The sequence below is a fragment of the Pogoniulus pusillus genome, chromosome 20 (assembly GCF_015220805.1).
Source record: "Pogoniulus pusillus isolate bPogPus1 chromosome 20, bPogPus1.pri, whole genome shotgun sequence".
NCBI lineage: Eukaryota > Metazoa > Chordata > Aves > Piciformes > Lybiidae > Pogoniulus > Pogoniulus pusillus.
The window spans coordinates 9,908,317-9,934,744 of record NC_087283.1 but is presented as its reverse complement, the minus strand read 5'-3'; the positions used below and the strand labels follow the sequence as shown (position 1 = coordinate 9,934,744).

Here is a 26,428-nt window from a genome sequence, read left to right as displayed (position 1 = left end):
TGACTGTTTTCATGTTGACACATACAGGAAAGGTTCCAAGCTTTCAAGCTTTTAATCACTTTTGGCCATCGCCGGCGGCCTGAGATCAGCCTCCCACTTTTTATCATTTCTTCACATCGCTACAGAAAAGCAGCCCAGGAAGGAGATACGGAGCCACCCGCACCCAACTGAGCTGCCACGGCCTCAGCCAGCCCCACTTTCTGCCCACCGAGGTGGATGGGTGTCCACCAGCACGTTCACCTCGCACAGCTGCGGTCGTTGAGAGCCTTCAGTCACAAATATCTCAGTTTGAGGAGCAGGATGGAGCTGGGCTTTTTGCCGAAATAAAGGCGTGGAAGTTGGATAAAGAAGGGGGGGGGGGGGGAACCAAGCCACCCAACACTATCAACCAGCAAAAAAAACCCCAAAACACAACAACCCAATAAAAAAAATAACTCTAGGAGGCAGCTTGGGACTATTTTTAACTCTACCCGGGTAAAAGTCTAGCTGAGCTTTATCACCAGAGCAATCACCCCAGGCAGGGAAACAGGTAGGTGCAACTCAGCCTTGCAATTATTTCAAGAGAAAGATAAAGCGAGATTATCACATGGTGGCCAGCCTTCCCTATCCTCCCATCAACCTCTTATCTCCAGCTTCCATCGACTCGAGGGGGAAAAGAAAAACATGCACACACAGAGAGAACCAGGCAGGAAGGAGAGACACCAGGCTGAGCTCGACACTGACAAACTTCCAGCACTTTGCAGAATTCCCGGGTGCACGCGGTGCATCCCCAGGGGACCAGCGCAGATGCTGGCTGATGGGTTGGATCGTGGGGGGCGACAGCTCTTTGGAGATGGGGTGACCCAGATGGTAGCCCAAGTCCTGTAGGACCTCATGGCGGTCACTCCTGCTGCTGGCCTGGGCTGTCATCATCACTCTATCCACACCCAACCGGGAGCCAGGCAGGAGGTGTGTGTGTGTGTGGGTGTCATTGGGCACAGTGAAAGCTTGAGGCCACCGTGGTCAGCGGGCATGATGGCCGTCAGCGGGACGATGGCACGAGGCAGCTGGTGGCACCCGTAGTGTCCTCGCACAAAGGAGATCCCCTGGCAAGGTGAGGGTACTGCGGCCAGGGTGAGGAGATGCTGTCAGGGCTGGGGGTGGCCCGGCGTGAATTTGTGGTGCCTCGGGGTGGGGGAAGGTTTGGGAAGCCCCTCGCCCCAGCTCACGTAGGATGGGAGGGAGGCAGGCGAGGGCGATAAGATCACAATTTCAGGCCGTCCCGACAGAGCGATGTTATCAGGACGGGACTTGCAGAACGGAATATTTTAAAGCCTTATCGGGGCCCCCATCGGGAGCCGGTACCGGAGCCACCGCGCTGGCGGCGGGAGGGGGGGGGGAGGGAAGGGGAGGCGGAGAAAGGGAGGCGGCAGGGACAGAGACTAAAGCAGGAGACCGGTAGCAGGAACGTGCACCTACGGCGACCGTCCGGGGTGGGTACAAGGAGGGGTAACACTGGAAGGGAAAGCAGCGAATATGGGGGAGGAAGACCAGGGAGGGAGAGGGGTCAGGAAATACGAAGCAGGGGGTGAGTGAATACCGGAGGTAGGGTTAGGGAATATTAGAGGATCAGGGAGTACCGGGGGGGATGGGGGTAGGGAGTACTAGAAGGGTGGGAAGGTGCTGTATGGGGATGCAGTAAAGAAGGGGGAAGCCGGCGGCAGGGGGTTGTCGGTACCGGTAAAACTCACGTTTGATCTGCCGGGGGTTGCTCTGTTTCCTCCTGGACATCGCTCGGCGAGGGGCGAGCCCGACGCCCCGGCTGGCGGCTGGGCGGGCGGCAGGTGGGTGGCGGCGGGCGGGCCCCCGGTTGTTTTCATGCCCGCCCGCCCAGCCTCCCGTACTGCCGGGGCCGGGGCCGGGGCCGTGCGCGGCGGAGCGCAGCCGCCGCCGCCGCGGGATTTTTCTCAATGGGGCGGCCGCGGCGGCTCAAACCCGCGGAGCGTTCCACGGGGGCGGAGCGTCCCCCCGCCGCGCACCGCCGCGGCCGCCCATAGGCCGCCGCTCCCCCGCCGGGCACCGCCCACCGGATGGCGGAGCCAACGGCGCGGGGCGGAGCCGGGGAAGGGGCGGGCCCGCGGCTGGGCGGGGCTCGAGGCGGGCCGGGGGGCGGCAGCGGGCGCCTCCCGCGGCGCTGGGCTGCGCTGCCTGTGCCGAGCCGCGCTTTGGGGTCCTAACGCCCCTTTCCCGTGGGAGCCACACCGCTCGGAGCTGGGATCCTGGCCCCCTCCTCTTCCGGCTCCTGTTCTGCCTTCTTGGGGTCCCCAAGTGCCCCCCGCGTGTCCCCAGCTGCCCTTTTTTTGCGTCTCCAAACCCTTCCTTTGGGTCTCCAACATCTACTGCCTGTGCCTGACTGCTCTTGATGTCCCCAAGTCCATCCTGCGTGTCCCAAATTCCAAGTTTGGGGTGTCCAACCCCCACTGTGGGACTCCGTTCCCCTCCTTAGTGCCCTCAAGCCCCACCTGTGCGTCCCAAACTCCCTCTTTGGCACATTCAAAACGCTCCTTGGTGTTCCCAAGCTCCTCCTGCATGTCCTCAACTGTCCCTTTGCACTCTTCAAGCGTTTTTTGCAGTCCACAAACCCTTCCACTGGGACTCCAGTCCTGCCTTGTGGTCTTCAAGCCCCTCCCGTGGGACCACAGACACCTTTTAGTGTTCTTAAGATCCTCCTTTGGGATCACGGTCCCTCTTTGGGACCCAAACCACTCCCACGATGTCCCCAAGCTCCCCTGTATGGTCCAAATCATCCTTTGCACCCTCACGCCCCCTTCTGGAAGGTGCTAAATTCCCATAGGACCACCAGCGCCCCCTTCTGGGACCTCAATCCATTCTGCTGGGATCATTCCATGGGTTTCCCGTCCTTCTCTTTGAGCTCTCAAATCCCTCTTAAATCCTGCTTGTTTGTAGATGGATGGTCCAAAAAGTTACACTTTTGAATTCTACGTTCAAGGCAGAGTGACCTCTCAGAGGGACAATGGAGGGATGCTAAGGTCCTCAGCAGCAGCATCCCAAAGCAGATTGCTGAGGACTGCGACATCCAGGTGGGTTTGAAATCTCTCCAGAGAAGGAGACTCTACAACCTCTCTGTGCAAGTCTGCTCCAGGGCCCCAGCATCCTCACAGCAAAGGAGTTTCTCTTCCTGCTCAGATGGAACCTCCAGTTTGTGCCCACTGCTTCTTTCCCATTGCTGGGCACCACTGAGAAGAATCTGCCCCCATCCTCTTGCCCTCCACCCTTTATTTCTTGCCGAGCATTGTTCAGCAATGTCTGCTCTTCTCCAGGCTAAACAGCCCCAGCTCTCTCAGCCTTTCCTCCTCACTGAGATTCTCCAGTCCCCTCAGCATCTTGCAGCCTCCACTGCACTCTCTCCAGTAGTTCCCTGTCTCTCTTCAACTGGAGAGCCCAGAACTGGACCCAGCACTCCAGCTGTGGCCTCACCAGGGCAGAGTAGACAGGCAGGAGAACCTCCTTTGACCTGCTGGCCACAATGTTCTTGATGATCCCCAGGAGACCATTGTCCTTCCTGGCCACAAGAGCACACTACTGGCTCCTTTCTCCATCAGTCCCTGCGCACAGGGTGTGCCAGGTTGGCTTCTTTTTTTTCTTTTCCTTTCATTTTTTCCCCCTTTCCTCTCCTCCCTCTCTCTCCTCTTTCTTTCTTTTTTTTTTTTCTGAAGGGTTTTTAATTAACTTCCTGTTCCATTGGTGGGATAATGAGTTTTAAGCAGCACATGATTCCCAGTAAAGAGGTCAAGCCGGCAATGAGGATGTCAAAAGAAATTAAGTTAGGAATTAAGAAGAGTTCCAGGGGAGAAACAAAAAAAGAACCATTGAGGGAGGGAGCTGCTGTGAGGACAAGGCTTGGCCAGCCAGCCCCCAGAATGACCCTTACGGTGTCTTTCACCTCGTTTGACCCCGAATCGCAGCCTTCCCGGAGACCATCCCACCCCAGGGCAGACAGCTCTGCTTCCTGAGCCCTTCCCTTACCTGCCATCATGATGAAATCAAGTGTCAGGCCACGATGGCTTCACAAGGTTCCATGCAAGGAGACTTGAGTGGCCTCTGCTTTGCATCAGCTGTGGGGAGTGACTGGGAGCTGATTTGGATGGCTGGTTTTTGGCTGGAGCTCAGCCAGTTTTGGAGGTCTCCATCCCCTCCCCAGCATGGCTGTGGGTATTTTGGGGTCAACTGCTAGTGCAGTGCTGCAGATAGAATCAGAGAATCATAGAATCAACCAGGTTGGAAGAGACCTCCAAGATCATTCAGTCCAACCTATCACCCACCCCTAGCCAGTCAACTAGACCATGACACTAAATGCCTCGTCCAGGCTTTTCTTGAACACCTCCAGGGATGGTGACTCCACCACCTCCCTGGGCAGCCCATTCCAATGCCAAATCACTCTCTCTGTTAGTTCTTCCTAACATCCAGCCTATACTGGATCCTCCAGCACATCCACAGCATCGCCTGCTGACACCTCTCCCATCACCCACATTATTTACCTGGCACGTTTGCTTCCAACAAGACAATTAGACCAACCACTCAATTTAAATCAACACCAGTAATTGCATGAAACTGGAGGAGCTGGGGACAAGTGGACACTAAGAAGACATCCACATATCCCCTCCTCAGAAGGGAGCAGGGGATGTTGGCTATTCCCACATCTTTGTGCTGGAAACAGTAGCAAGAGCACCCCTCGAGGGGCCAAGGGGACGTACCTCAGTTGTTGTCACAGCTTCGGGGGCTGGATCTCTCCCCTGCCATCAGATGCTGCAAAAGCCTTGATGGAGTTGGTGTGAGCCCAAGGTGGGCACACAACCCTGCTCTGGAGAGAAACAGGTTGCAGTTCTTCCACATTCCTTCCCAGTGTCCTTTTAATCAGTGTTTTGGCACCTTCCCAAAGCCTCTTAGATCCACCTCCCCCCAGAATTGGGAGTTTGCAGTGGCATCAAACCAGGGCTAGATCCTAGTGTGGGGACATCCTCCCACCCCTGAGAACTCCCAGTGGCATCAAACCAGGCCTGAATCCCAATGTGGAGAACATCTCCAAGCCACACATCTCCTTGTTCCATCACCCTGCCACATCCCACTCGGCCACGCGAAAGGACCCGTGGACGTTCCCACAGGGGGACAATCAACACCAGCATAGTGGGTGGGTGGGTTTGGTGTTTGGTTCTTTCTCTTTTGCCCCCCTCCTCCCTGATCCCGCTGTGTTTGCCAAGAGATTGTTCTCGGGTACCAGAACAAATAGCGTGTTTTCCCGAGGAGTGAATTACACGCCTGCAGAGCAGAGATAATGCGCCAGCCGCCCCTTCCCCCGCTCTGGGCGAGGTGACATCTTTTTATGGAGCTGGGGACATTTGTGTTAGTGCCAATTAATCTGAAGAGTGAGTGTGTGTGTGTGTCTGTGTGTATTATTAGGGGAGCAGGGAGGGGAGGTGTTGGCAGAGGAATGTAAATGGGGAAAGCTAAAACCTCAGTGATATTCCATGGGTGAGGGGTGGGGATGCTGAGGTGCTGCGCTGAGAGCCGTGGGGAGGGCTGGGTGCCCACAGGGCCATGAGTTGCCCCAGACAGTGTCACCATGCCCTAATATTGTTTCTCTGGGGCTGTAGAAACAGATCTTTCCAGCTACAAAAAAGTCATGGCTTAGGGTTTTGCCCCAAGAGGGAAGGATGGCATCTAGGTGCCATTAGGGCCCATTAGGGGTGGGGTAGGCAGCAGCCCTGCCACCTACTGTCTGGAGGACATCGTCCTGGATGCCACTTCTCACCTCCCTGTGGCTCAGACCTGTGCAGGTTCCAGCAGCCTGTGGACAGCTGTGGCTTGGGCACAGCTTGAGTATGTTCCTCCACTGCTAGGATGTGACTTGAGCATGGCTCGAGGATGCCCCTCTGCTGCTTGGGCATATCCTGTGCAGAGATACTGCTGTGGGACTTGGATCTTCTGGGAGCTGCAGTGGCAGTACAGAGACCATTAGGTTAAAACGAAAGATGCAAGATGATACTGGAAGTTACTGAGGCCTGGTGGGAACATGAGGATGAGCAGCCCCCCACCTGCCAAATTCAAGGCTGGGATTCCTCAGTGCTCATTCCCTTCTCCCCCTGCCCCCTGCTTCTCCCTTCCCACTACAGGGATGATGCTTTAGCCTACAACAGAACTGATCCCACCATTCCAGGGCATCAAGCAGAGAAAATGGGCTGCAGGTTGGGGGATGCATTGCTGTTGGCAGAATGGCAGCTCCAGATGTGTGCTCCCCCAAAACTACCTTCTCTGGGCCTGGTGTTTACCTGACTGAAGGCAACTCAGCATCAGGATGCTGGAGCCCATGGACACACTTGGTCCTTGTCACGCACATATAGCCAAGGGGACACAGGAGCTGGGACTTAAATTCCTGCTGTGCAAGGACTGGGTAGATTTGACTCAAGAGCAAAGAAAAAGAACATAAATCTTGAGCCCCTGCTAGCAGTGTGACAACCATGGTGGATCCCATTATCCTCCAGACTTTGTGGAGAGGCTTAAAGCACCTCCAGCTTGGAAACCTGGGTGTACAGCTGAGAAGAAAGGCTGGTTGGGGTGGGGGAGCTTGAACAGCAAGCAGCAGCTTGAGAAGGATGTAGGGGGTGGCAAGAAGCCAAGAGACTCCCTAAGGTGCTCTGTGCAGTGCCAAGCATCATCCATTCAAACCCAGACACCCTGCAGCCCCCTTGGGGTAGGCTGAAGGATCACCCCCATCTGTGGAGGGTGTGTGGGTTTGGGTGAGGATGATGCATCCCAATGGGATGCAGCTCTGAGGACCCCCAAGGTCCCAGGGGTTCCCCCCCTCTTTTTGTGTGGCTGGCACCCGCTGAGCACTGAGTTAATCTGCAGCTGGGAGAAGCTTTGCCTTCCTCGATGGAATTATGTTGACAGGGACCTTCCAAGTGACAAGTGCTGCTGGATAATGTGGGACTCAGCAAACCAGGGGAGGACTTAGGGAGCTGATTGGGGGGGGTGTCATGAATTCAGCAGGCACTGAGACCACAGAGGGGATGTGGGTGAGAGCAATGGGGTGAAGATGGGGGAAACCCCCTCTTATTTAAAGGAAAAATGGCAGAACAGAGTATTTCAGCCTTGGGAGCTGATGCTAGTGCCTCCCTGGGGATCAGAATCTGGTACGCAAGTGAGCATCATTCCTGACCTGTGCTGCGGGAAGGTAGGTGATGCTATAGGATGGTGTCCCCACACCCAACCCATGGGCCTCGGGGGTGGTTCCAACCCCTTCATTAAACCTCTTCCTCCCAGAAGACTTCCTTGTTAGGTGCTCAGGAAACCAAATCCTAGGAAATTCCAGGAATCCGGAGGCGAAGAGGTGCCACAGTAACCACCAAGCATGAAATACTCCAAAACCCTCCTGCCTTGGTGAAATACTGCAGAGGCAAAACATAAAAGTCCTATTTCCAACCCCATCATATTTCCTGCCAAAACAAAGCCAAACAGCTCTGCCTTAAATTCGCTGCAAAATTCTTCTGAGGTTATACTTTTATTTCCCCCCCACACCCCTAAATTAAGCCATACTAATTATTTTCAGCCACTTTATCTCCACTCTGCAACACACCAGGAGGGTGCAGGCAGCAAGCATTTTAAGCTTCCATAAACAAAAGAGTAGTTTGGAAAATAATTCTATCAATTAATCAAATTAATCCGGCAGTTTGAGTTACAAGCCCCAAGTGGGGAAGGATTCGAGGCGGCGGTTGGGAGCTATCTCTCGCTGACAGCGTTGAAATGCTGTGATTGCAGTGGTAATTAAAGACTATAACATGTCCAGCTCTGGGCCAGCCTCCCACTGTCAGACTTCAGCACTCAGCTGGTAGAGGTTAGCTTGAGGACAAACTGGGGATGAGCAAACTGGGCTGTCACCACCACTTCCCCTGTCACCATCATGATCATCATCACCATTGCAGTCACCAGTTGGTGGTGAGCAAATGGGCCCACACTGTCACTGTCCCCATCACTATCACTGTCTCCATTACCATCATGCTGATCATCATCACCTTCACAATCACCAACTGATGGTGACCAAATGGGCCCACACTCTCACTGTTACCATCACTACCACTGTCCCCATCACCATCATGATGATCATCACCTTCACAATCACCAGTTGGTGGTGAGCAAATGGGCCCACACTGTCACTGTTACCATCACCATCACTACCACTGTCCCCATCACCATCATGATGATCATCACCATCACAATCACCAGTTGGTGGTGAGCAAATGGGCCCACACTGTCACTGTTACCATCACCATCACTATCACTGTCACCATCATCATCATGATCATCACCATCACAATCATCAGTTGGTGGTAACCAAATGGGCCCACACTATCACTGACCCCATCACCATAATGATGATCATCACCATCACGATGATCATCACCATCACAATCACCAATAGATGGTGACCAAATGGGCCCACACTGTCACTGTTACCATCACAATCACTGTCCCCATCACCATCATGGTCATCATCACCTTCACAATCACCAGTTGGTGGTGAGCAAATGGGCCCACACTGTCACTGTTACCATCACCATCATGATCATCATCACCTTCACAATCACCAGTTGGTGGTGACCAAATGGGCCCACACAATCACCATCACCGTCACCGTCACCATCACCATAAAAATTGGTGATGACCAAACTGGCCCATGATCATCACCACCACCAAACTGGCCACGCGCCATCATCACCAGCACTATCACTGTCATGATCAAAATTGGCGATAACCAAACTGGGTCATCACCATTGAAAGAAGAAGTTGGTGATGTGCAAACTGGGCTACTGTCATCAACAATTGATGATGACCAAACTGGCCCCTCAGCACCACCATCACCATCATTATCACTATCACCAAGATAGGTCATCACAATCCTGAATCGTTGATGAGCAAATGGGGCTGTTGCCATCACCACCATCAGTATCATCATCACAATCACCAGTTGGTGACAACCAAACTGGGGCGTTACCATCACAATCACCAGCTGGTGGTGACCAAAATGATCCATACTATCATCACAATCAAAATTGGTGATAAGCAAACCATCCCATCATCATCACCAATTGATGATGGCCAAACTGTCCTGTCACCACCACCACTACCACTGTCACCATCAAAGTTGATGAGGACCCAACATTGCAATGATGACCAAACTGGCCCATCACCATCAATGGTTGACGTCCAAACTGGGCCATTACCATCATCGCTATTATCATCACAATCACCAGTTGGTGATGATCAAATTGGGGTGTTACCATCACCACCACCATCACCATCACTTGGTGAAGAGCAAACTCAGGTGTTACTATCGCCATCACACACACCATCATCATTACCATCACAATCACCAGTTGGTGATGATCAAATTGGGGTGTTACCATCACCACCACCATCACCATCACTTGGTGAAGAGCAAACTCAGGTGTTACTATCGCCATCACACACACCATCATCATTACCATCACAATCACCAGTTGGTGATGATCAAATTGGGGTGTTACCATCACCACCACCATCACCATCACTTGGTGAAGAGCAAACTCAGGTGTTACTATCGCCATCACACACACCATCATCATTACCATCACAATCACCAGTTGGTGATGATCAAATTGGGGTGTTACCATCACCACCACCATCACCATCACTTGGTGAAGAGCAAACTCAGGTGTTACTATCGCCATCACACACACCATCATCATTACCATCACAATCACCAGTTGGTGATGATCAAATTGGGGTGTTACCATCACCACCACCATCACCATCACTTGGTGAAGAGCAAACTCAGGTGTTACTATCACCATCACACACACCATCATCATTACCATCACAATCACCAGTTGGTGATGATCAAATTGGGGTGTTACCATCACCACCACCATCACCATCACTTGGTGAAGAGCAAACTCAGGTGTTACTATCACCATCACACACACCATCATCATTACCATCACAATCACCAGTTGGTGATGATCAAATTGGGGTGTTACCATCACCACCACCATCACCATCACTTGGTGAAGAGCAAACTCAGGTGTTACTATCGCCATCACACACACCATCATCATTACCATCACAATCACCAGTTGGTGCTGACCAAATAGGGTCACCACCCTCATCAGCTGGTGATAAGCAAACTGGACCATCACCATCAAAATTGGTGGTGGGCAAACTGAGCTGCCACTTTCACCATACCATCACCACTATGCATGGCTGATAGAGTGGGCCAGCACCACCATCAGCACCAATTGATGACAAAGAAATTAGGCCATTGTCATGATGATGACCAAAGTGGACCATGACCATCACCAATTGATAATGACCAAACTGGTCCATCATGTTGGACTTCTTTCCCCCTGGAAGCAAGACACTCATGCCATTGGCAGGACTTGGGCAAGACGCAGTGAGAAAGAGGCAATATGTGAACATCTTCACCACTAAGAAGCTCCACTTGCAAATGATTGCAAGGTGACGGCAGCAGCACCACCATCCTCCTGCAGCCATTTAACAGAGGGCACCACAAAGCTGTGCAGAGTCTTCCAAAAATGTGTAGACATGGCATTTGGGGACATCGTTTAGTAAGCATGGTAGTGTTGGGTGGATGGTTGGACTGGATGACCTTAGAGGTCATTCCCAACCTCAGTGATTCCAGTCATTGTGATTCTCTGATTCTGTGACTCCACCACCCATCAGAAATGTCACTGTTGGGTTGCAGAGACGTGGAGGACGATGAGACGGTTGGCTACAGAGGATGACGAGGGAGAACTATCCCCCAGAGACCAGGCAGACAGGGAATTTCTGTGAAAATATTGGAATATATTTGAGAAGGTTACTCATGTTGGATTTTACAGCACCACCCCATATTCTCATCTCATACTTTATTATAACAATTATTAAAGAGGCACTTTAAAAGCACACACATAGGACAGCAGAGAAACGGCGTCTCCTGCTCGCTTCTCTGCTTCTCTGGGACCAAAACAAACCAAAACGAAAACGATACCAAAATAAAACCTTTTGACAGAAGACATTGCACCCAAGGTAAATTACCTACAATAGTTTTGTACAATACAAAGGATCGTAAAGATACATATTAACAGAATAAAGCCTCTTTTTTGTTTAACTTTATATATTTTTTGTCTTTTTGTTTCCTCCTCCCCTCTCCCTCCCCCCTCCCCCCAAACAATAAGAATTGCAGGACAGACGCAAAGTACTCTGACTGTTCCTATCACATCAGTGCATCACTTCACCTCCTTGACTTGGGAGTATTTCAATAGTAATTGTAATTCTCTTCCATGTCCTCATTTTGCACCTGAGATTTCTTTCTGGATTCAAAAGTCCACCTGCAGAACGTGCTCATGGAACGTGACGTCACTTTGCCCACACCATGGAGTACCAGCACAGAGGAAATCTATCACTGATTTTTTTTTTCCTCTAAAATGGATTTGTTAACATTTTTTTTTTCCTGCCTTGTTTTCTTTTCCGGGTAATGGCAACTTCTTAATGGTTCCCTTTCATTTTTTGATCAAGGAAGTCTGTATTCACATTACGATGAAGAATAGCACCAGTAACTGCGTAGTAAGAAGCAGATGTCTACAGAGCCACTAACTCGGTACAGTGAGAGAGGTTAGCTGGGATACCACTGAGGCATTGGTCAGTACCCAGTCACAGAATCCCAGCATGGTAGGGGTTGGAAGAGACTTCTGGACATGACCTTGTCCAGCACCTCCCCACCCTGGCTAAAGTGGGGTCACCTACAGCAGGTTGCCCAGGATCCCAAAGCCCAGGTGGATTGGTGGGTTTGGATCTCTCCAGAGAAGGAGACTCCACAACTTCTCCGGGCAGTCTGCTCCAGGGCTCCAACACCCTCACATCAAAGAATTTTCTTCTCATGCTGAGATGGAGCCTCCTGCGTTACAGTTTGTGCCCTTTGTCCTGTCACTGGGCACCACTGAAAAGAGTCTGGCTCCATCCTCTTGCCCTCCACCCTTTAGCTCCTGCTGAGCATTGATCAGATCCTCTCTCAGGCTGCTCTTCTCCAGGCTAAACAGCCCCAGGGCTCTCAGATTTTTCTCCTCACAGAGATGCTCCAAGTCCCTCAGCATCTTTGTAGCCTCTACTGGACTCTCTCCAGTAATTCTCTGTCTCTATTGAACTGGGGAGCCCAGAACTGGACCCAGTTCTCCAGCTGTGGTCTCCCTAGGGCAGAGCAGAGGGGCAGGAGAACCTTGCTGCTCACACTCTTCTTCATGATCCCCAGGAGGCCATTTGCTTTCTTGGCCACGAGGGCATTTTGCTGGCTCATGGGCAACTTGTGGTTGCTGCCCAGAACTGGACCCAAGACTCCAGATTCAGCCTAGCAAATTGGCACGGTAAATTGGCACAGTTTTGTTGTTGCGCAAAATCTCCCCCCACACCCCCGACGACCCCCAAACAAAAAGGAAACTCACACACAAACACACACACACACACACACACACACTAAAAAAACAACAACCCTAACAACTCAGAGATTGTCACAAATGTCAAGGTGCAGCTTGCTCACGGTGGTGGCTCTTCTTTGGTGACATCATCTACAGTGGTCAAAGAGCGGCAGCGGCGTCTTCTGAAGGGGCTCCAGCAGCCTCCCAGCCGCTTTCGTTCTTCTCTTGATGATGTCAAGACAAATTCCTGGGGATGGCTGTCAAAAAAAAAAACAAACGGGGCACTTCACTCTTCATTTAATTGCTTTTGTTTGGTTGGGTTTCTTTTTCTCTTTCTCTTGGTGGTGGTGGGGGGCTCTTTGAATTGGATCATCTCTTAGGCCAGCTCCCAATTAAACGAATCGCCTGGGATTGTTTGTGCAAAATCTTCCATTAACAACAACAACAAAAAAAAAAACCAACCCCAAACCCCAACCCAACAAAATGAACCAAACAAAATCAGAATAAAATAATAATAATAATAATTAGAATAAAAAACATTCTTTTTTTTCTTTTTTTTTTTCTTTGCTTTCTACAGTGTACTGCACCTTCTGAATAAGACGTCTAGGGAATGAAGTTCATCTCTTCAAGTACTTTGTACAAAAGATAACACAGAGACAGACTCAAAAGGGTCTGAGATTTGCAAGTATCCTCATAACCTCAGCACTTCTGCAATAAAGCAATTGCTCGCGACGGCTCCGTCTGCCCAAAGCGATTACAATTTCGGTTCAGGAAAAATCATCAGCAACATCAAAGTTCTGGCATTTGCATGATAAATCAGGTGAATTAAAGTAGATTAGTAGACACAAAGCGAACTATTTCACAGAGGCTGCAGTGCAAGTTCATTTAAGCTAGACAGAGAAATCATGCTACACAAACGAATTGAAGGCTTTGATAGGGCTTTTTTTCTTCCCTTTTCCCTTTCCCTTGCAAACCCCTTTGAAAGCAGCTGAGGATCACCAGAAGTCACTTCCATAAATTACTCTGAAGTCTCTCTTCTTAAAGGAATTTTAAAGCTAGTTAATTTTTGCCCAAAGAGTTGGCTTAGCAGGTTGTTCTGGGACTCGGCGGTGCGATAACTGGCCGAACCGGCCAGCTTGGCCCCCCGGGTGGCACGCGGGCTGTGCAAGGAGCCACGCGGGGACGATGCCGGCCCCTTGGCCAACACTTGGTGGAGGCTCTTCCCCAAAATGGCCTTCCTGCGTTTCACGTCCCCGTTGGCGTGACGCAGCTCCCCCTTCTTCTGGTTGTAAGTGTCCAGGACCATCTTCTTCAGCTGGGTGCCCGTTCTGGGCTTGGGTGCCAGTTTGTTGCAGTGCGTCTCTTTCCTGCCCGGGGAGAGGGCGGAAGCCTCAGCGTTGCTCCAGCTGGCGTGCTTGAGCTCAGCGGTGCTCTCGCTCCTCCCTGGACATGGGGTCCTGGCTTTTTTCTTTTTCCCATCTCCCTCCATGTTCTCCCTGGAGCCAGAGCTGCTCCGGTGGCTCAGGGACTTGTGCTCTTTCCGCCTTCTGGGGTGAAGCTTGCTGGTGGCTTTGCTTGGCTCCACGTGGCTGTGTCTCACGGTGTTGTTGGCCACCTCACCTCTGGGCTGGTGACCGGTGGATTTGCTTGTGTTGCCACCTTGGTCCTTGGTGTTAGTGCTGCTGTCCTTCACCTCAGGCACGGCTTTCTCCCTCCCCAAGATCAGTTGCTGACTGTCCTCGGTGCTGCCACCTGGGCTGCCCACACCAGCAGCAGCCTCACTGCTGGGCTGGCTCCCTGCTGTTTTTTTCTGTGGTACCGAATCTTTGGCAGCCCTGTTCAGCGTGGCTGATGCCATCTTGTCCTTCAGAGGCAGAGGCTGGTGTGCAGCTTCTGGAGATGTGGCCTTAGAGGCACCTTCCCAAGAAGATGCATTGCTGGCACTAGTGTTGCCCCATCTGTGGGTTTCCTTGGCTGGAGAAGCCTCTGCTTGTAGGGAAGGAAGTTCTGAGGCCTTCTTGGTGAGGTGGAGAAATGGGATCCTGTCCATAGCGTTGGTGGCTGCACTGGGATTTTCTAAGTCATCTGCTACATATTCGCCTTCATTGTCTACACTTGTTCTGTTCTGGGCATCAGTGTAACCACGTTTCTCAGTCAGGTGTGGAGGAGAGAGCTTTTGCTCTGTGGCCTGATCACAAGCCAACCCAGCAAGGTCAAACTCAGGTGAGTCCAAGAAAGGAAGTGTTTTCCCATCAAATGCTCCTTTCTCCAGCTCCTCCATAGACAGGGTGGCAATGTGGCTGATCTCTGGGCTGCTTGCTGAAGCCTGTGTCAAGGATGGTGAAAGGCAGGGTGGTGGAGGCAGGGGCTCGAACTGGGATTTCTCCATCTCTGCCAGGAGATCAGAGAAGTCACCCACCAGGTCTTCTGTTTTCACAGAGGGCTGAGGTTCTCCTGGATCACCAGGAGATGTAGGGAAGGAGTCAGTGGGGGCATGCAGGCTGGGGCTCGCAGCCTCCACTAGCTGAAGGTCACTAGTGTGGTCCAGGTGGACTGGTGAACTGTGTGGAAGCAGGCTGCTGTGGTGAGCAACCTTCCTTTTCTTGCTTGGTGGCATCCCCTCCTGAAGAGCGCTGTCCTCTTTCACCTTCTCCCTGCCCTCTCTGGAAGCAACACCAGGCCTCATGACCCCTCTAAACTTGAAAGTTTTGTTGCTTCCTGCCAAGTGCTTCTCCATGTGCCGATCATACTGCTCCTTCTTGGAGAAGGTGTAGTTGCACATGCTGCAGATGAAGGACTTCTTGATAACGTGCATGACGTCAGCACAGAGCTCACAGGTGTACAGGGTGGTGTGCTTGATCTCCTGCTCCTCCACAACGCCGTGCTCCTGGCTGAGGTGGTTTCGAAGCTCTTTGGTCTCCTGGTAGAACATGGGACACTTGTGGCACAAGTAAATCTTCTGTAAACTGTGGACGACTAAATGCCGCTGGAGCTTGAAGGGCTTGGGAAACTGCTTGCCACAGTGATGACAGTCTCTGGAAGGGTCCTTGCAGTCTGGGTGCATGGGGACAGATTTTGGGGTGCCTTCGCTTTTTGCCGTGTGCTCTGGAGATGGACTGGTGGATGCTTTTGAGGAGCTGGGTGCGGGTGGCTTCAGCTTGACAGTGCTTTCCAATGGGTCCTTCATCGCCTTGGCCTCTTGCTCAAGGGGCAGCTCCCTGGGGCTCTTGCTCTCTCTGCTAACTACAGGCTTGCTGCTGGGGTCAGCATGCCGGGAGGATCTGCCGGGCTTCCGATTCATGATGGTGTTGAGGAAGTGGGTGACAGCAGCATTGTCCTCAGCAAAGCAGGCTGGCAGACCCATCACAGACTTCTGTGCTTGCCCCTTGCGAGCAAACTGGGTGGCGTGCTCCCGGAGATGCTCGTTGTACATCCAGACGTCAGAGATCTCCTTCAGGCACATCCCACAAGCCCACAGACCAGCTTTGTTTTTGGCATGCTTCTCTTTCAGGTGGTCCCTCAGCTGCTCCCGGGAGCTGAATTTGCGCTGGACACACATGTAGCAGGTAGGTGGCGGGGAAGGGTTATGGGAGAGCTTGTGGAAGTCCAGCTCCCCTAATGTCAGGAACCACTGGAAACAGACTTTGCATTTGTACTGCTTGTCCTTGGTCTTGATGGTCAGCTCACTACGGGTTTTCCCTGCTTTCCCATCATCGAGCTTACTTCTGTGCTTGCTGTGCTGGTTCGGCTTAGGTTTGAAACTCACAGCATCATCCTCACCACGGCCAGGCAGATCTTCACAAGGGCCGAAGAAGCACATGTCTCTCATCTTCAGCTTCGCATTCAGCATCTCGATGTCTATGGTATGAAATTCAGAGGAGTCGGAATCTTCGTTAGCATTGCCTGGCTCCTCAGCCAGGTCAGGGGGATCGGAGCTTGCTTCTCTGGGTGGGTGCTCGTCCTCAAGGTCCATCAGAGGCTCAAACATGTCCTCAGCAGGGAGATTTCCTCCCTCCTTCTCCAGACTCCCCCAGATGTTCAAGCTGGGACCGTTGTCCACTTGGCTGTTTTGGCACAAGAAGGTTAGCATGTTGTCTTCTAAGTCAATGTCCTCCTTCCCTTGGTCAGTCTTCTCTTGGTCTGACCCCATCACAATGCTTTTAGACTCACTGGAAGCAGCATCTCCACTCTTCACCTTGCTGCCATGACACATGTTTAGCATTAAGGCATCGTCAACAGAGATGGTTTCATATTCACAAGGGTCCTCCCTGGTGATGCAGAAGGAGCTGGTTTCACTGAGGTCAGAGGCTAATCGGATTGTGAAGAGGTCAGTGTCACCTGCTGGCTGGAGGTTCGCCTCGGTGACAGGCTTGGGTTTCTTGCTGCGCTTCCCATACACGCGAGTGCACCTCCTCCGGACAAACTGGTCATCCCGAGGGAACAGCTGGGAGAACGTGGAGTCATCATCCAACAGGCTCTGGAGGTCTGTGACAGCTGTGCTCTCTGTGCAGTGTTCTCTGCCTGACGACACATCTGCCTTCGCCCACTGCTTTGGCTCGGCAGGAGAGCTGCTGGTCCCTGCTGTGGTCTGCAGAGCACCTTGTCCGGACACCTTCTCTATGCTTTCTGAATCACACGTTTCCAGCAGTGCATCACCTTCAGCAGGAGCTGCAGGACCCTCTGGGACAACAGTCTGGTTCCCAGTGCTGCTGCCCGCCATGGGACCTTGTCCTGCTTCAGTATCCATATCTCCTGCAGTGTCAACACCATGATGCTGCTCTTTGTCTACCTTGCCTAGTCCCTTCTCCACTTGCTTCACAAACTCTTTAACCCAGTTTTTGCAAGCCTGTGTATCTTCAGCTCTGTTTGGATCTTCCACCTCCCTGGGGCAGGTGATCACACTTGTCACTGACTCCTTGATGACCCCCTCCTCTGAAGACACCACATCATTGCCCAGGTCCTCTGCAAACTCAGCTGCACAAGGAGACTCTTTAGCTTTTTGAGAGTGCTGAGCTGAGCTGGACATATTTTGCTCTTCTGCGGAGATGCAACCACCTGGCTCATAGAAGCCCTCCATGATTTTGGGCAGGCTAGAGCTGAGGACAGCAACAGGAGGACCTGCATTCTTCTCTACCTCACATGGACCACTGGGCTCATTTCTGCTAGGAAACACTTTTGCTTTCCTTCGTCTCACTTTCCTGTTTAGCTTCTTCTCAGAACTGTTATGTGTCTCTCTGGGATCTTTGCTTTGGCTTCTTCTGCCCTTTTCTCCCTTCTTGGCTTGTTGTCCAGAGTCCAAGTTCCTAGCCACCACCTCGCCTGTTCTCCTTGTCTCTGAGCGTGGTCCTTTTGCCTTCATCTCCCTCTGCAGAACATGTGTGTGGTGCAGCTCCTGGGACATCTCGAAGGAGATGATGCTGAGATCGCTGAGCACTCTGCGGACCACTTCTTGCATCTGTGTGCTAGGCTCTTTCTCCAGGTCTGGGTGCATGTCCTTGGACACATGTTCAACACTGGTGGGCAGCATCTGTGAGCTGCAGATTTTGCCTTTGACCAAAGCCTTCAGGCTCCTCCTGGGCACCTTTTGGGCTGGTTTTGATGTCTTGACTGCAGGACTCAAGGTGGACCTGGGAGTCTTGTTGGGCTGTGGTATGCCACCATTCTTCACCTGGTGCTTGACAGCTTTGTGCCTGGTCAGGCCAGGCTTGGACCGGAAAGTGGCTGAACAAATGTCGCAGGTCACTGGGAGCCTGTTTGGCTTCTTTTCTTGGTGCGGTTCATTTTGGGAAGGGTTTGGAGTGCTGCTAGGTGTGGTGTCCTCTCCTTGGCACACAGTGTTTAACACACAACTCCCAGCTTCTCCAGCCCCGTGGCTTTTGGGTTTCTCCCCTTTTAAACTCTTTTCTCTGCTCTCTGTGGTTTTGGAAAGACCAAGTCTCACCTCTGCCGCCTCTGAAAACCTATGCCCATTTAATTCATCGGGATCAAGATCTCCAGTCCTTGTAAGACCTCTGCCAACAGCTGCTGGCACCTGCTGAGGTACAAAACCACTGGCAAAAACCTCTGGTTCACCTTGATGCTTAGCTCCATTATCAGAGCAGCTTTCAAGCTTGTTCTCTTGGTTTAGGTTTACCTCTCTTTCTCTGATCAGCAGAAGATCTGTCATGGGTTGTGTTGGGTCATCTTGGGCTTCTGAAGGAATGGTGCTAATGATGGTACATGCTTGGTTTTCTTTACCGTGAGAACTTGACAGCACAGCGTCAACACTTTCAGGTACCTCCTTCAGCACACCCTTTTGGTTGAAAGGTGGTGAGCAAGGAAGTGGGCAGTCCTCCCTGTGTGCTTTCTGGGGACCATCCATCTCCAAATCAGAGTCCACCAGACCATCAGCATGCATCAGACTGCAAGGTCTCACCGTTCCTTCACTTTCAGGTGGTCTGTAGTTACCCAAAATGCCATCAGGGTGGTGATGGTGATCATCCTTGTCCCTTGGCATGGCCCTGCAGTGATGCAGTGAGGAAGGAAAGGTGGGTGCCCTTTTCCATGTTCCTGGCTCTCCTGTACTCATAGTAGGGTGATGGATGGGGTGGTTGTTGACCTCAGGAGGACATGTCTTTGTGATGAAAGAACTGGATGTGTTGAGCAGGGATAAATCATATTTCTTCTCATCTGAGAGCTGAGTATTGAAGCTGGGTACCTCCTGTCCCTCAGCCTCACCATTTTGCAAGCATTGGGGGTGAGAAGAACTGGTTAGCAAGGGCAGGGTGACTGAAGATTCACCCATGCAATGACAGCCATTGAGGGGCTTCTTGCCATCTCCTTCTCTGGGAACCTTCACATTGACTGTTTTGGCTTTTGTCTCCAGCACCAAGCTGCATTCTTGGTGGAGATCCTCCTTGGAGTGGCCTGAGGGGCTACTGGGACTTGCAGGAGCACTGTGCAGGGATTGTGTCCCTTGCCCCACTTGATTCCCTTCCAGACCCTCTGCTGCTGAGCTGCTGGGGGTTTCTCTCTCCAGCGAACTCCTGCTTACAAGGGATCTCTGATGGTTTTGAAATGCCAAGGTCACTTGGGTTTTCTCTTGCTCCTGCTCCTCCAGCAGCTGACCGACTTTCTTCCCTTGCCCCAGCAGCAGGGTCACTGCTGTGTTTTCAAGTGACAGGAGGTCATTCTGTTCTTGGGAAGCACCATCTGCACAGATATTAATGTCACCCACCTCCACCTCTTCATTTGCTAAGTGCTGCAACTCCTTTGCGTGAGTTTGTAACTCCAGCTTGGAGAATGTGGATTGTTTTGCACCGTAAGAGCCCATCACACCAAAGGACTCCAGCTGCTCACGTCCACCTGAGAGAAGTTCAGCAGCTTTTGCTGGGGCTGCAATCTTTTCTGTGTTGCTTCCAATGGGGACGTTCCCCTCCCCTTGGGCAGGGCAATGTGTCAGATTTTCCATTTCCAAGGCACCTCCGCCCTCCTCTTTCTGCTCTGGCTGGATGTGGGCAGTGCCAGAGGGAGCAAGCAGCATGGGGAAGCATGGCATCAACAGCTCCTCCTCGTTGCTCTTCACTGTGCGGGCAACAAAGAGCTGGAGCTGCTGCAGAGGGTTGGCAGGTGTCTCCTGAGATGCCAACATCTTCTGGGAGCTGCTGTCACTCTCTTTGGGCAGGCTCAACACATCAAAGAGAAGCACTTTTGGCTTGGCTTTGTCACCAGGTCTGGGAGCTGGATAGGTGGTGGGGCTCTTCCTCTCCTCCATTTCTTCCATCAGTGCAGAGGCACCACCGTCCCCTTTGAAGTCCACAGTGCTTTTTGCCTTTTTGGGTGACTCAGGCTTACTTAAGTGTCTTTCTTCTGTATCTGGGACCTCTTTGACATGAGGTGAAAAGGCAAGATCTAAAGCTGGGGTAGAACCCTGCTGAGAGCCAAATTCAGGTTTATGGTTTGGATGATGGTCATCAAACTTCTCCGGCTCTGTAGCATCAGTGAAGCTTTCATCAGCTTTCCCTGGCACTGGGATGCTCTTAGCATTGTGTTGGCATGGCAGGGATGACAGAGGATCTTTGGTTGCTTCAGGTGCCTCCAGAGTTTTGGGGAACTCAGAGTCAGTGACAGCAGGAGGGCTTTTTGTCACAGGATCTGTGTAGATGGCAGTCTCTATTTGGTCTAGCGTGTGTGAGCCAGACAGATTTTTGGAGGAAGATCCATTTTCTGTCTTTCCAGGGTCACCTTCCTCAGCAGCCACAACACCTTGGAGCTGCTGACCACCATCTTTGGAGCAGAACTGGTCCATGGTGAGTGGGGCTGGCGTGCACATCCCCACCTCCAGTGAGCTGAGCTTCACCGGGCTGGGCCAAGGCTCCCTGGGTCTCTCATAGTCCCCATGGCCACTCGCGATGGTTGGCTTTTCTCTCAGCCTCTCCCCAGCACAGAGGCCTGGACTGACCAGTTCGTCTGCCAAAAGAAGTCCTTCGTCCTGGCCTGTCTCTTGCTTGGCTGGCAGTGCTGGGAACTGCTCTGCTGCCTGTGCTGGCAGGTGGGCAGCAGCGTCTTGCTGGGGCTTCTGCAGGTTGGTGGGTGCCTCGTGATCCAGCTTGCTGGTTTGCAGTTGACTTTCCAGCTCTGTGACTAACTGCTTGATCTCCAGCTCATCAACCGAGATGTTGTTCATAAAAGTCACGTTATAGTCCGTGACCCTGTCCGTCAGCGGCAGGGAGAGCTGGCTGGTGGGGACAGCTCCTTCCTCAGGGAATTTCTTGTCTAGTGGCTTCTCCACTGAAAGGCTGTGGAATTGAGCCATGTCTTCTGGTAGCATTGGCGCCACTTCCTCCATGAGGGACCAGTCTTTCTCTGGCATGAAGGGTGGGTAGGGTTGCTCAAATGGCAGTGGCTTGCTGGGGGAGCTGCCGGGACAGGCAAAGGTTGTCACGTAGCTGTCCTTGCTGGCAGGAATGTTCTCGTACAGCGGTGGATCGAACTCGGTGACAGGAAGCTCTCCAAAGATTGAAGAGGAATCAAATCCGAGCGGAGAGGAGACCTTGTCCTGCGGTGCTGCTGTGGCGTAAGGGGAGATGCTGGCATGCTTCTGCTCAAAGAAGTGGCTGCCGATGTCATCCCGGCATAAGTACACATCGTTCACATGTGAAGAGCCCAAGGCTGGGGGCTTTGAGAAGAGGTTGTCATCATAGTGATCAGGAAGGTCTTTGGGTTCAAAAAATGTGGTGTTGGTGTTGGTGTATGGATTTGGAGTCTTGGCAGCGAGCATCATCCCCACAGCATCCCCCTCATATGGGGTCACCACTGCAGGATAGTCCTTCTGACCATCGCAGAGCCCATGTGCCTTCACGTATTTGATGCCTGCTTCCGAGAGGGCATCACTCACATTGCCAGACCCAGCTTCGCTGCCACCATGGGATGGAGCATTTAGCTCTTCTTCATGGTACTTCAGCCCATTGCTTGGGAATGGGGCAAACTGGTGTTTCTGGTTGACCACAGTCAGTTCAGGTGAGTCCTGAGCTTCTGGGGTGGGTTCTCTTGCCTCACCTATGTGCTTTGCTGCTCCTTTGGGTTCTTCTGCTCCATCCTTACAGGAGACCCTGATAGGGCTCCTGCCCAGGGTGGTCGTGCCAGGCAGCTGCCCTTCTTGGGGCTGTGGTAACAGCTCTTCCTTTGCACAGTCCTTCATGGCAACATCTGGTTCAGTATCTGGGCATGTCCTGGAGCCTACTAGCAAAGGCCTGGCTGTGCCAAACTGCCTGTTCCCCCTAGAAAAGTCTTTTTTGCTATTTTGGCTCTTTGGGCTCCTGTCTTCTGGAAGGCTGAGCAGAGTCCTTGGTGGGCTGCCTGACCTCCTCCTCCTCTGCATGCCTCCCTTCTCAGTGCCTGAGCCAGTCCCATCAGCACAGGGTGGGCTGGTGCCCATCTCGCTGGGCATGCTGCCGCCATGGTTGCTGCCAGTAGATGACTGGCTGCTCCGTCTTCGGGCTCTGGTGGCACAATCTTCTTTCTCAGCAGCCTCCTGGCTAGGGACCCCACCATGCTCCTGTATCTCCCTTTTGTGACCATCCCTTTTCCAGCTGTAGCTCCAGGCTGGGTCTTTCTCTTTGCCTCTCTCACTTCTCCCTGGGCGTTTCTTGCTAAAGCAGCGTTTGGTCCTCCTGATGAATCCTGTGCCACGCTTCTTCCTGCCCTGGAGCTTGCCGCACTCTGCCCCATCATCATCATCTGAGTCGGAGATGTAGTCATACTCCTGAAACCTGCCCTCTTTGGCATCTGGCACTGACCTCTCAGCGACCTGAGGGAACTGCGCCTGCTTGCTGCTCTTCACCTGCAGTTTGTGGAGCTTGTTCTTCTGCTGCACAATCTTGTGAATGAGTTCCTTGCTCCATGTCCCACTCCGGGGTTTCCTCTTCTTCATCTCCTTCATGGAGAACCGGAGTGGCTTGGAGCTCTTAGTGGCAATGGCCAGCTCCACCTCACTCTTCAGTGGAGGCTCCTGGCTGTGCTTCCTGGAATGCTTTTGGCTGGAGGTGGTCTTGGAAGAGGTGATGGTTGGTGGGATGCTGTTCTTCCTGCCTGTCCTCAGCCTGCCCATCCTCTGAGCCCCTGCTGCTCCAACATCCAGCTCCTTGGCTTCCAACCTCTCTGCTGCCCTCCCATTATGAAGGTGCTGTTTTCCTGTTCCTCTCTTCTCTTGCTCCTCACTTTCATGGTCATCTTCATAAAAATAGTCAGACTTGGGCTGTCCTGCTGCCTTCTCTGCTGTTGCCTGCTTTGATTTGCCTTCTGTAACCAGGGCTTCCTTCACCTTTTGGGACATTCCACCGCTGGCTGCCTTCATGCCTGTCAGCTCCTCATCAGCAAAGACATCTATGAAGCTGCTGTCAATCTCGGGGTTGTCTGACTGGTACCCCAGGCCGTTGAGGGCTTCAGTGATCAGGCTGTCCAGCTTGGCATCATCGATGTCCAGATCCGAGGCAGTGAGTGGCAGGGAACTGGCAGTGAGGCCGTTGAAGAGGTTGCCCTTCAGAGCATCATCCTTGCCCTCGCTTTTGCTCTCCCCATCCAGCAAGAAGTCATCGCTCTTGTTTAATGTCAAGAAATGAGAGTCTGAAGAAAGCCCCAGACTGGGGGGTTTGAGGGGCTCTGGGGAGAGAGCTTTCTGCCCCTCGTCTGCCCGGGGAACATCCTTGCCCTCTCCCTGGGGAGCAGGATGGGAGGTGCAGAACTGGCGGTGCTGCAGGAAGGAGGAGAGGTTGCTGTAGTTCTGGTCGCACTGCTTGCAGGTCAGGAGCACATCCAGCTGGTCCAGGCTAGCGGTGCTGAGTGAGTTGGCAAGCAAGTGATGGGAGGAGTAGGGTGGTGGAGGCTGATCCCCATCCGGCCCATCTGAGCATCCTTTGGCCACTTCCATGCCGGGTTTGTGGAATGGGCTTGCCGGGGCACATTTCAGGAGGCTGTCATCCTTCAGGGCATCAGGAGGGAAGTGGAAGGACTTGATGGTGTCTGGAGGGTGGTAATGAAGTGAGCTGGAGTTCAGGACATCGGAGGAGTGGAAGGTTTTGTTGCTGTCCTTGAGGTGGCAAGGATGCTGGAAGAAGGGAGATGGGGTCAGTGTTGCAGACATCTGGCTGTCTTCAAAGCTAGGATTGAGTGGGCTGCTGGACATGGGGGACAGTGACGAGCAGGTGCTGCCACAAGTGGGGTTGGGAACAGGGGAAGGCAGCGGAGACTCACAAGGGGAAGCAGCCACCAAGGCTGATGATGGCAGGACCAGCGCTGAGCCTGATGAACTTCTTGAGGGTGGAGGACCTGCTTGACCCATGCTGTAGAAGAGGGCTTTGCTTCTTGAATCACAGACAGGGGACCCTGGCTCTTTTCCACTGTCAAAAGAGAAGGTGCCTGATGAGTTGGAGTCTCCTCTCTGGACCCCAATGCTGTCTCCTGACAAGAGTTTTTTGCTGTTATACCCCAGAGAGTTACTTATGGAGGGTCCTTTCTGGGCTTTTGCACTCCCCTGCCACTCCGATGTGCCCAGTGGGAAGGGGAGCTTCTGGCTGGTGATCTGCCTTGACAGCTCAAGCCTGTTTTGACCGGGCATTGCAGCAGCGAGGTGGATTTGCTGCCAAGGCATCCTAGCATTTTTCTGCCTGTGCTGCCTCTGCTCGGGGCCAGGCTGGCACTCGAATGAGAACTGGTTTCCAACAGGGTTTGAATAAGGTGCTGAATTCTGGTCCAGGAGAGAAAACGCCTTAGTGGCACCTTCCCAAGCTTGCACGAGCCTGGGGTGGGTGGGTGCTGTAGTGGGAATGTTGGTCTCCAAAGGCATGGATCCCACGCTGGTGCTGCCCGTGGGGGAACCACAATAGGCTTTGCTCGGAAAGTGCACTTGGGAGAGAGAGTTTGGTGGCATGTTCCTTCTCAGGGGGCTGCTCTGGACCAGCAGCCGCGGACTGGGGCCACTGTCTTTCACTGAGGCTTGCCTCTGACCGACTGGCTTTGGCATGCTATGCGAGTGTAAACTAGAGGGAAAAACAGCTGGGTTTTCTTGGAAAGTGCTTGGATTTTGGTCGATAGCACCAGACGACGAGAGAGCACCATTGGAGTCGCTGGGATGCTCGCTCCTGCCCTTGCAGCATGACAATTGGCCGTGGTGCGGCGCCGCCGGTGGCGGTGGCGGGTGCAGGAACGGTGGGGGTGGTGGCATGGGCAAGGTGTACAGCCTGCCTTCAGGGGACAGGCTCTCGTAGGAGCCACCACTCAGTGCCTCGTCTTGCCACTCTCTGGAGGACGAGTGGAAGGAGAAGGTGCCGTGAGCCAGCGTGCCGGCGGCGAGCCCCAAGCTCTCCGCGTACTCCTGGCTCCCGGCATCGCCGCGGTATGTGTCCTTCCCCGAGTCGTGCAGCAGCTGGAAGGGATACTGGCATGGCAAAGCCCCCAAACCATGGGTGCCAGCTTTGCCACCCTCGGGGAAAGAGCTGGCCTTCTGCACCGAGATTCCATAGCTAGCACCGGTGAAGCTCTTCTCCGGGGAAGTCCAGGAGTCAGCTCTGTTGGCCTGAAACTCGAGATAATGTAGCTGCCCATTGGTGCCGGGGTTCTTGAGGGGGATGCCGGCAGTGGGAGGCTGCCCCTTGGGGCCAGAGGGCTGTGAGGTATAGTTGGCAGAGGTACGGCCGGCGGCGGTGTCGGGGAAGCAGCGGCCAAAGCCGAGGTCTTCTTGCCGGGGCTCAGCCTCACGCTGGGGGATGCTGGGCGCATGGAAGCGGTAGCTGCCGGCTGCGGGGCTGTGATTCACCTCCGGTTTCTTTGGGGGGGTCACCTTCTGCTGGGGGTAGGCGATGCCGATGGTGGGGCTCGGCCGGGTGCCGGTGATGCTGAGCCGGTAGAGCTGGTGGTGGCCCCGCTCGCCCTTCCCCGAGCGCCGGCTGCGCTCACGGGCTCGGCCCTTGCCTGGGGGGGACTGGGGGCTGCCCTGCACCTCTCCCCAGTCGTTGCCAAATTTGGATTTGCACTGGAGGGATTTGAAGTCGATCTTCCCCGCTTGCTGGGGCCGGATCACGGCTTCCCGCTGGCTGTGGGTCTCCTTGTCCTTAGGGCTGGGGAAGGGAGGTGCCCCCTCCCCACCAAGCGTCCTCCCGTCCTTATCCCCACAGCCTTCGAAGCCGAAGTCCTTGTCGGGGTCTTTGGGGCCGGCCTCAGTACTGCCGATGGTGTAAACATGCTGGGTCTCTCCAGTCATGATACCGAGGTGGGGGGAGAGCCTAGAAAGCCCCGTTTTCCTGTCCTGATATGAGCTGTTGTCCCTCTGTCACGGGCATGGTCCCCCACTGATGGGCACCGGGGTGGTGAGAGGGGCAGCAGGTCCCCAGGGCTGGGGCAGTGCAGGATCCCCAGCACCAGGGGGGCTCTGCCGCATCGTTTCAGACCTG

At 53.3% G+C, this 26,428-nt stretch overlaps 2 protein-coding genes and 1 long non-coding RNA gene across 9 annotated transcripts in view; 1 reads left to right on the top strand and 2 right to left on the bottom strand.

Moving 5' to 3' along the window:
* The window catches only part of ZFPM1 (zinc finger protein, FOG family member 1), a 48,579-nt gene extending 46,656 nt beyond the window's left edge, over nt 1-1,923 (bottom strand). For both annotated transcript variants that reach the window (XM_064160097.1, XM_064160098.1), the window contains exon 1: nt 1,731-1,923. In XM_064160097.1, the coding sequence (XP_064016167.1) occupies nt 1,731-1,770 (40 nt within the window). In that variant the 5' untranslated portion in view covers nt 1,771-1,923. The remainder of the gene's footprint in view (nt 1-1,730) is intronic.
* Nucleotides 1,004-13,357, top strand: LOC135184393 (uncharacterized). Its single transcript, XR_010306023.1, has 3 exons — nt 1,004-1,093; nt 2,947-3,080; nt 13,081-13,357. It is a non-coding gene; the product is annotated as an uncharacterized LOC135184393 (long non-coding RNA).
* A 42-nt stretch (nt 13,358-13,399) lies between these two features.
* Nucleotides 13,400-26,428, bottom strand: part of ZNF469 (zinc finger protein 469) — a 243,180-nt gene continuing 230,151 nt past the window's right edge. For all 6 annotated transcript variants that reach the window (XM_064160089.1, XM_064160091.1, XM_064160090.1 and 3 more), the window contains one exon: nt 13,400-26,425. In XM_064160089.1, the coding sequence (XP_064016159.1) occupies nt 13,522-26,238 (12,717 nt within the window). In that variant the 5' untranslated portion in view covers nt 26,239-26,425 and the 3' untranslated portion in view covers nt 13,400-13,521. The remainder of the gene's footprint in view (nt 26,426-26,428) is intronic.